This window comes from Epinephelus lanceolatus, chromosome 8 (genome assembly GCF_041903045.1).
Source record: "Epinephelus lanceolatus isolate andai-2023 chromosome 8, ASM4190304v1, whole genome shotgun sequence".
Taxonomy (NCBI): domain Eukaryota; kingdom Metazoa; phylum Chordata; class Actinopteri; order Perciformes; family Serranidae; genus Epinephelus; species Epinephelus lanceolatus.
In genome coordinates this window covers 10,374,014-10,385,002 of record NC_135741.1, presented here as the reverse complement: position 1 = coordinate 10,385,002, position 10,989 = coordinate 10,374,014, and the positions used below count along the sequence as shown (strand labels likewise).

The window sequence follows — 10,989 nt, the reverse complement described above, 5'->3', positions numbered from 1 at the left end:
AGGTCCATTCTGAATGGACCGCAAGTGACTCAGGAATGTCTTGAGTTCGTAAAAAACACTTTATTTTGAAGTACAATGAATTTCTGGCGCAGGGCTTTTATTTTGAAATTCAATTTCCTGCTGTAGAGTGAGTGAATACAGACAGAGCTCCTTAACAGAGACAGCAAACTAGCTTGACTACATGGCCAAACACAAGTATGACGCTGAGTGTATTAAACTGTGTGGACCTTGAACTAATGACCAAGGAGAAATCTGGACCCAGTGGCTGGACCAGTTGGGAACCACTGTGCTTATGTCTGCTCACCTTTTTTCTCTGAAGACCCTGGGACCGGTTGCACAGAACACCTTAGGTTTTCTCCTTAAGTATGACACTCACACTGTTGCACAGAATCCCTGAAAAGGTTTCCTTAGTTAAGGAAAATCATGAATTCATTTGCTGCGTTTCCATGGAGATTGTTTGTTTGCTCGGACTCACACTTGTGATGCCTGTTATCGTCTCATTAAGCTGGCTTATAGTTAGTGAAAAAACGGCAGAAGAAAAGAAGACAAGAAAACAGTTTCTTTCATCACCATAAACTTGGTCATGTTGTAGTTGAGACAGTCAGAGGTACTTTAAGTTTTTTTTTCTTTGTTTTACCTTGCTTTGGTTGCTAAGGTCTTTTGTGCAACAGTCTAGAGATTCCTTTAGTATAAGACCAAGGGGAAAACCATAAATATGTAAGTGAACATTTTAAGGAAACCTTAGGGAGAAGATTTAAGGGTGTTTCCTGCAGCTGATTTTATCATGAGGAAACCTTAAATAGGACTAAAAGGACAATCTTAACTTATTTTGTGCACCAGCCCCAGACGTTCAGGAGGTTTTTAGCTGGAGCAAATTATCCGCAGAGGTCTCTTACTCTCAAATGGACCCCCTGATTTATACCGGAAAATACACTGATTAGAGAAGTGTCATGCTAAAAATCTGTGTGTGTGTGTGTGTGTGTGGGGGGGGGGGGGGGGGGGGGGGGGGGTTCCCCATTGTCGTTGGGCTTGATGCAAAGGGGCTAAGAAGGTCAATGTGAAAACATAAATAACCCAATCTAGAGTCAGTGTTTTGTTTGCCTGTTCTGGGCTACTGTAGAAACATGGCACTGGTGCTGATCTGCGTGGATGAGGACCCGTGCCCTGTGTAGATATAAACCGCTCATTCTAAGGTAACAAAAACACGACAATTCTTATTTTCAGGTTATAATACACTAAACAAAACATTTAGTATATTAAATTCCTGCCAATATATCCACCTAAATCCTGCACACTGGACCTTTAAGGATCTGCGGGAACTTTTATCTAAATACAAACCACAACTTCAAATGATTACCAGGGATGTGAATCAAAACCTTTCTGACGTAGTGTCAACAAAAACTGCTTTTAAAAGCTTAATAAAATGTGATTTATTGTAGGATGTGACCAGAAACCAAAAACCATAAGTGAATTAATCGAATATTCATATGCTGTTAAACATGTTGGGTGACTCATTGTTCTTCAAATGTGCTGGTTGTCCTTTTCCTTAAAAATGCAAATATACAGCTTTAATTTGATGGAGTGCATTGACTGTAAGGAACAAAATATTTACTGGGAACAAGCCTTCTCATTTTAGGGGAGTCTCATTGGTACACATAGATCCCATTTTCCTTTAGGTATCTTTAGGTGAGAGTTCAAGGGACCCTTTTGAAAATGGTCATGTCAGTTGCTCCGTAAAATTTAGCCTGATTTTGGAGCATTATTTCGCCCCTTTCCTGACGAGCTATATGAATGTGGTTAGTATCAATGGATGCCTGAAGTTATCTAGTCCAGTAGCTTTAAAAATGAGTGTGCTACGGATTCTAAAATACTTCCTTTTCGCCATAGGGGGGCAGCCATTGATTGGGAGCCACTGATTACACCTCAGACTCAGCGTGACGCTTGGTGATTTTGACAAAAATACAGATCCATATTTGACTTAGCACCTTTTATACCAAAGTGACAACATTTAGGTTACTTATTTTTTCACACAGTATGTATACTTAGTTAGGGTTGGTGATAATTACACATAATGAAAAAAGTCTTTCGTGATACTACTATGAAAGCAAAGCGAGTAAAAGCATATGCTCAAACAATCAAAGATGTTATCTCAGGGAATAAAAACCTGCCCTGTTCTCATACAGTATATGAGCAAATAAAACAAACATGCAGCATTTCAAATTTCCAAAATAACCTTTATTCTAAACTTACATTTTAAATTTTAAGTTTAGTATAAAAAAGTTAAGTGCACCTAAGATCTTTTTTCAAAGTATTCCATCTTTGACACTCATCTCCTTTAGTAATCTTAAAAGATAGAATGTGTACCAAAGTCTATCACATCACTTTAGTACATACATCTATTTTACAAAATATTGTAAAGAGAATCCCTGAACTATAAATGTCCATAATCCTTCAACAAAGAGTAATCCATTTGCTGGCTGTGGTTGGCATAGCATCTACTGGTCAGCTGTAGTTTACAGTACTTCATATTGCTGGGACAAAGCCACCATTATGCTGCTTTACAAACAATCAGAGCAGAGATGGAAAAGAAGAAAATAAAAAACATGATTGAATCATATTTTCTTTTTTAAAAGTTTTAATAGCTGTGGCCTCTGAAACGACAGCGTGAGTGAGAATAAATGCACACTGAGCCATTTTAAAAACACTCGAGTCGACACGTCAATCGCATCTGGTGTTGTCGCTTTGTGTGTGAGCTGCTGACAGGAGTCCATTAGATGAATGAAGCACGTTTCCAGACAGCTGGTCTCTCTGACTTAACACTGAAAATCACTGAATGTTGGCTTGACAGCAACAGCATTTGTTTTCTGGTGGCCACAGCTGTTAAAACTCGATATGGTGTGTCGGATACCCAGTGACACAATTGACGCTACCAGACACCAAAATGAAGAATATCTACAAATATACGGCATCCATACTGACTTAGTTTGAGATACCTTCTTTAAGTTTCAAGATAACACATTATGTAAAGATTCTAAAGTTTAATTAGCAGCACAAAAATGTCTTGAAAATGAACAATTATGCTGACAGTGATATAGCCTCATTACAAAGGTTTGCATACACTTTCAGGCTACTAAACACGACACATCTCGACTGTCAAATGGACTAGATGGATCTAAAAATGCTCAAAAACCCCACACTGTCTTTAAAAAGTCATGAAAACAGAATTTTAAAAAAAGAAAAAACAGGAGAGTAGCCCCTTGTCTGCAACCTCTCAGATTTGCTTTGCAGTGCATCTCAGATAAAAAGTATTTAATCACATTTTTTTTTTTTTTACATAGCAAAGGTGCAAAAGCATGCAACGACTTAAAGATGCGATTAACCCACGTAAAGTGACACCGACACGTTAACTAACAATTGCAGTCATGTCAGACTGAAGGTAAAGTACCGACAGTCTCAAACCTGCTCGCTCGATGATATGTTTGCTTTTAAATTGTGACATTTCAAATTTCAAGTCACAACCAAACATAAGTGCATTGTAGACCAAATCTTTGGTACAACCAGCTCATTGGTTATACTAACAAATGTATTATTAGCCTAACTACTCATGTAAATGTGGAATGAAAGTCATGAAGGAAGAAAAAGAAACGCTGAAATATTAAAGTCTCCTCAACCTTTTTAAAACATCGACTAATGCTATCACAAAGATGACGTTTTTCTACGGTGAATAAATACTTTAAAAACTGGTTTGACGATACCAAATGATACTGTGTGAAAAGAGAAACAGTGGAGGGTAGTTCTTAAAGGCTGTACAATAAAACATTTAGTGTAAAAACTCTGGGTATCCGACTGTGAAACAAAAACAGGAGACAAAAACAAACAAAAAAAAAAACAAAAAAAAAAAAGCTAAAATGTTACACCAACCACCCCTTCCCGTTCAACTTACTATTTGGATTTATTTTAAATTTCTTTCCTTTAAGTTTACTGAAGTTAATTTGCTTTAATTAGGGCTATCCCCAGTGCTCTTTGGCACTTGACTATGTTCATCTACAAATTGCCCAACAAGGTACAGTAAACCACTTTGGATATTGCATGAAATCTTTTCTTTAATTATTTGCTTCAGTTTAATTTCTTTAATTTACAAGAGATTTAAATGTGACAATCTGTCAGATAGACTGTGCGACAAATTTGATAGTTTGGATACTGTGCAAAAGACAAGACGATTCTAGCTAAACGCATCCGAGATGCTTATTCTTTTTTTTTGTTGTATACTTGAGACGTCATTTCTCATGATCATCATATTTACATGGAACTATTACACATATATTAATTTAACTACACTAAAAGTTTTCAAAAAAAGACAAATGGAAATTTATTTTTTTTGCGCTTTAACTGCAACTTTGTAACTGCATTTCACTTTCACCATAAAGCAGCTAAACTATATAATGCGGGTCTGATAGTTCAATATTTCATTTACATAGCTTTTACAGGTATACAAGAACATCTCGATGTAATTTGTGAACTGTTTCGATCAAAGAGACCAGGTCTCTTGAACAAATACAGATGCCTGAAAGAGGTCCACCTGGAATGACCAAAGCGGCAAGACCCAATGGAGAATTATGGAATGAATTCTACGACGTTAAAAATTTGCATTTGTCCTCTCCAGGCAGTGGCATTCATCGTTTGATCTCTAGGTCAGAAGTGGAGTACTGTACCTTTCACGAGGGCTCTAAAATATTACATTCCGTTAGGTGATATCAGTATTGTGGCATGGCCAAGCAGCCTGAAGAGGGAGGCGTATGGGATGGGGGAAGAACTGGGGCATCGTTTGGGACGGGGGCACGGTTTAGGCATGAAGGAGGAGTTGAAAAGTTGCTGTTACCAGATGGTATAACCTCCGCCGGATCCACCCAGGAAGAAGTTACTCTTGCGCTGTGCCATTACAACATTGGCACCCTGCATGGCAGCCAGCTGAGCTGCATTGGGGGGATGTCCAGGAGGTGGGGGCTAAAGAGGAGGCAAGAAACAAACATTAGTCGAGAGCTGATCAGCTTTGGATCTCAATAACATCCAATAGTTCTGGCTCCTTTAAATAATTGAACCGCGTGGATACTCACTGGGATTGAAACACCGGTGCCTCCTGAGAAGCGCGCACCAGCATCAAAGCCACCATCCACCATCACTGTTGAACCAGGGGGGTAAACAGGTCCCATGGGGTAGTAAGCCATGGGGACATTCTGGCCCATTTGCCCAACAGTCATGTGTGGCTGCATGGGCATGAACATCTGAGCACCAGGGTAGTGAGAGGACATCTGTGCCACCTGACTGGGCACCTGATGTGGAAGCACATATCTGGGCTGGTATATCTGCGGATACAGGAGTGAAAACAGTCGATTAGAACCGCTCGCTGAGAGTTTTATATTGTGACATATAAATGTAATAGTTACCTCAGAATATGCAGGTGGTGTGTCTGTGTAAGGAGGTGCCTGAGGAGACATTTGCATAGCAGGAGGGTATACAGGTGCAGAGCTCTGCTGAGGGTACACAGCCTGCTGTGGATATGAACCTGCAGAACAACATTTTACTTTAAGCATTTAGTCTTCACAGTGACTGACACAGAAATCTCAGGCTGAGTGAGTGACGATGTTTTCGTGGCGCTGCCCTGCGCTGTGGAATTATGACAACACTTAACAAGAATTTTTAAAATGCTTCTTGGAAACAACAGAATGTTCTCTGTAAGAAAATACCTGATAAGACAAAGATGTCTTATCAAGATGAAGCAAATAATACCATGTTTTCAGTGTTAATTAAACATATTTTAATATTCAAACATGTGCAGAAAAGAAATTTAGCATATACGGCGTTGCTTGTGGGGTGAAAGCTAGTGTCAATAATGTCAGTGATGAAGAGAGCCTATAAGTAAAACTTATTTCATACACTAAGACATAAAGGGCCATGTGAAATTCTTATCTATTTGTTCCTACAAATTAATATATTAATATAAAAAAAACACAGTTGAAGTTGTTCTTCTTGGGACCAGGGTTTTACAAACTGACAAATTGTCAAAAACAAATAAAAAATATACATCAAAACAAAGATAAGACGTCTTAATAGAGTTGCTTCAGTCAATTTTTTGATTAACTTTAGTCATCTGACATAAAATTAAGTCTAATAATCAAAAGGTGGTGTCAATTCCAGTGATGGAGGGAGCCTATAAATAAAGCTTATTTCATACACTAAGGTGTAAAGGACCATGTGAAATTCTCTTCCAATGGTTCCTATCAAACCTACAATGCAACAAAACTGGTCTACGTATAGAAAATATAGCTGAAGTTGTTTTTTGGAGATTTAAAAACTGACAAAATGTCAAAAACATGCATCAACACAAAGACAACACATCTAGAGCTGCTTTCGTCAATTATTTGATTAACGTTAGTCATCTGACAGAAAATTATTTCTAATAATCAAAAGGTAGTGAATGGTGGTGTCAATTCCAGTGATGGAAAGAGCCTATAAGTAAAACATTTTTCATACACTAAGGTGTAAAGGGCCCTCTTACAATGGTTCCTATAAATCCTACAGCATTAAACAGTGAATTAAATATAAAAAATGCAGTTCAAGTTATTTTTGGGCGTTTAAAAACTGACAAAACGTAAAAAAACAAAACAAAAAAATGCATCCAACAAAGACAACACATCTAAATAGAGCTGCTTTAGTCACGTTAACGGTGGTTGTCTACCATAAAATCAAGTCTGATAATCAATGTCAGTGATGGAGAGAGCCTATAAGTAAAATGTATTTCATACCCTAAAGTGTAAAGGGCCCTCTTCCAATGGTTCCTATAAATCCTACAACATAAAACTGTGAACTAAATATAAAAAAATGCAGTTCAAGTTGTTTTTTGGGGGTTTAAAGACTGATAATACGTCAAAAATATGCAAAAAACATGCATCATACAAACACAACACATCTACATAGAGTTGCTTTAGTCAGTTATTTGATTATCAATAGTCATCTGATAGAAAATTAAGTCTGATAATCAATTCAGATGATGAAGAGAGCCTTTAAGTAAAAATAATTTCATACACTAAATTCTTTTCCAATGGTTCCCATTATAAACCTACAGCATAAAAATGTGAACTATGTATAAACAATATGGTGGACGTTGTTTTTGAGGGTTTAAAAACTGACAACACCTAAAAGACAAACAAAGAAAACATGCATCATACAAAGACATCACATTTCAATAGAGCTGCTTTAGTCAATTATTTGATTAACGTTAATCATCTGACAGAAAATTAAGTCAATTCCAGTGATGGAGTAAAACTGATTTCATACACTAAGGTGTAAAGGGCTCTCTTCCAATGGTTCCTATAAATACTACAATATTAAACTGTAAACTAAATATAAACAATACAGTTCAAGTTGATTTTTGGGAGGTTAAAAACTGACAAAACTTCAAAAACATGCATCCAAACAAAGACAACACATTTAAATGGAGTTGCTTTAGTCAAATGTTTGATTAACATTGGTTGTCTGACATAAAATTAACTCTGATAATGAAAAGGTAGTGAAAGATAATGTCAATTCCAGTGATGGAGAGAGTCTATAAATAAAACTTATTTCATACACTAAGGTATACAGGGCCATGTGAAATTCTCTTCCAATGGTTCATATGAATCCTATAATATAAATCTGTGAACCAAGTATAAAAAAATACAATTCAGGTTGTTTTTTTGGGTTTAAAAACTGACAAAACATCAAAAAAATGCATCCAAACAAAGACAACACATCTAACTAGAGTTGCTTTAGTAAATTATTTGATTAACATTGGCCATCTGACATAGAATTAAGTCTCATAATCAACTGATAATTTACGCAAATTCCTTTCAAAGCAAAAACAGTTACAATCTCTGGTTTCACTTTCCCAAAAGTGAATATTTCCTTGTTGTCTTTGCATCCCTGTCAGAATAAACAGGTCTTTGAATGCATCACGGTGGACTCTTCGAGCATTGTGTGCTGAATGATTACCTAGCCTAAGCAATTATTCGACAAAAAGCAGATTAATCGATAAGGAAAATGGCTTTTTGGTTACAGGCCTTCATGTGAAGTGCATGGGCGCTTTGAAACCTGGTGGCAACAAAAGACCTGAGCATGTTTAAATAAGGTGCACATATAACCGGGTACTAACACATGATGTACATATAGACACACTTATACATATACTGTGTGTTGGAAACCGCAGTAAAAATGAATGTAATGAGCACAGGTTTAAATTCCCATGCATGTAGAGCCAAACAGTGAGCTCTGCCTTTAAACTCTGCCTCCTGTGTTGAGTGACGCTAGCTAACTGCAAATATGTGACCTGGCCACTAACGCCACGGTGATATAAGGTGACAGCACATGTTCATTAATAACAGCTATGATATTATTTTACACTAAGCTAGATGCGAGAGATCAACGTGTGTGCTGCACAGTTTAAGCAGAAAGCGTCAGTTTATTGTCATGTAACGTTACGTAGCTAAACGTGAAGTCCGCTTCAGATGGCCATAACGACAGCTCTTCATCTCTAGTTTTACCGTCAGCGTCTTAAAACCGACAGCTGACTACCGACCCCGACGAGGTCTGGTTAAATACCTTTGTTGTTCATTGTTCTGGGCTGATCCGGAGGCTGAGGAATATCAGATTAAACGGAGCTCTGCGTATCTTGTCACGGCCTTATAACAGGTTACGGCTTCACAATCATTCACTTCCTTGTTTTTCAGCTTCTTGTTGTTGTGGAAGTGGTGACGTCAGCCGTTGTCGGTTGTGTGCTGCGACGCACCAGTTTACGCCAGTTTATAAAAAAAACTCACATGTTTTACCAACATACACCTCATTAGAACATGTGTTACTCACAAATGGGATAGAAATTAAAAAATAAAAATGTGATTATAGATATACAAGACATTTTTTTTATTTATCATTTATTTATCATTTTAGGAGCTCACATATATGTGGCATTAAATGGCTTTACTGCAAGATTAGATTTAAATGAACAATGTACATTTTGCAACATGAACCTGACACACTGGCACATTTGTTTTATAACTGTCCACACTGTATTCAGTTTTGCACAGATTTGGGGAACATATATATTTTTTAAAGAGATGTTTTTTATTTTGAAAGCAATGTTAATTCATTGAATTTTATAACAAACCTCATGCTCCTGTTAGGTAAATTTCTAATACACTGATCTAAATGTGCAAAATCCTCCTCCTGTTAATTTTTTAAAATATATACTATTTTATAATTTCATGAAGTCTCTTTAACATGTAAAAATAAGACATCATTAGAACCTGCTATTTTGTAATTTGTCCACTAATTGATTTTAAAAGCTGTCTCTGTTTTTTCTCTTGTCAATTTCAGTCTGTCAGTTGTTTTTTGTCAGTTCATATGATGTCTGACTTTGTATAAATCAGTTTTCAATAAAGTTGGGAGGAAAAAAACAGTACTCTGTGTTTAACTTGCGTGCGCCCCCTACAGCTAGAAATGGAGAAGAGTTCAAGAGTGACTGAAGGTGAACTTTTGACTTACTTATTGAAGGGAGAAAAGATTTTATAATTTTTTTTATAAAATAAGAAATAAAAATTAAATATAAAGGGAATGAGATTAAGATGTGTTTACTGTCAGACTATATCCCGAAATAATATCTAAAATAAAATAAAATAATAGAAATTAAATAAAAAATAAAACAAAATATTTTATAATTTTTATAAGATAAGAAATAAAAGTTAGATATACAGGGGACGAGATGAAGATGTGTTTACTGTCAGAATATAAGCTGAAATAAAATACAAATAATAATAAAACAAAACAAAACAGAACATAACAAAATAAATAAAATAAAATAATAGAAATAAAATAAAAAATAAAACAAAATATTCTAGAATTTTTATAAAACAAGAAATAAAAGATAAATATACAGGGAATGAGATTAAGATGTGTTTACTGTCAGAATACAAGCTGAAATAAAATAAAAAATAAAACAAAACAAAACAGAACAAAATAAATAAAATAAAATAAAATAAAATAAAAGATATAAAATAAAAAATAAAACAAATATTTTGTAATTTAAAAAAATAAGACTAAAAAGTTAAATATATAGGGGATGAGATGAAGATATATTTACTGTCAGCATATAAGCTGAAAGAAAATACAAATAATAATAAAACAAAACAAAATGAAATGAAATGATTTGGCCACAACAAAATGGAGACACACCACGGCAAAGCTGAACAAAAGATACCCTGTTTATTTAATCAAGTTAAATCAAACCAAATTAAAGATTAACTTAATATCTACAGTGTGGAGTGTGGAAGTCAGTGGTGTCAGTGTGTGTGTTTCATAAGTGGAAAATGTGTGCAAGTGTTTTAAAGGTGCATAAAGCCAAAACAAATAACTAAAGAAACACGACCAAACCACAGAGGAGCAGGGAGACACTGCAGCAGCAAAGTGGAGGTTCAGCCAGAGACTGAGCTCCCAGCTGCACACAGGCTTAAATAACCTGGCATGCTCTCAGGTGCCCTAACTATCTCCTGAAAAAAGATCACACAGACAGGTAAATCCACAGCACAGACATGACACCCTAGGAGTCAACACAATGGCACTAGCTGGCTGTAATAGCAGCATCACAGCAGCCAGATGACACGTGAATGATAAAACAAACAAAAATGTAGGGACACAAAAATTGGTAGACAAGAAAACTGAATAATAAGAATATAAAAATAACCTGAATAGAAACTGAAATGAACTAGTTGAGGCTACTTAGGATTGTCTTGTATTGATTATTCAGTACTGTATTGTACTGATATTGATATTTCACAACAGGCCTTTGTCACGGCAGACATTTTGACTCACCATGGAAAAGCACAGGTACTAATAACATAAGTGGTGGCTCTATTATATTCCCAGTGAGCCAGGTCAGTGTGACACTGGGCCAGCATGCACAAT

At 36.0% G+C, this 10,989-nt stretch overlaps 1 protein-coding gene across 1 annotated transcript; it reads right to left on the bottom strand.

Moving 5' to 3' along the window:
- Positions 1-2,213: 2,213 nt before the first annotated feature.
- dazap2 (DAZ associated protein 2) lies at positions 2,214-8,783 on the bottom strand. Its single transcript, XM_033629533.2, has 4 exons — positions 8,635-8,783; positions 5,445-5,563; positions 5,115-5,363; positions 2,214-5,004 (listed from the first exon to the last, which is right to left on the bottom strand). Exons 1-4 carry the CDS (start codon positions 8,645-8,647, stop codon positions 4,876-4,878), a joined length of 510 nt encoding a protein of 169 aa, XP_033485424.1. The 5' UTR covers positions 8,648-8,783; the 3' UTR covers positions 2,214-4,875.
- Positions 8,784-10,989: the final 2,206 nt, after the last annotated feature.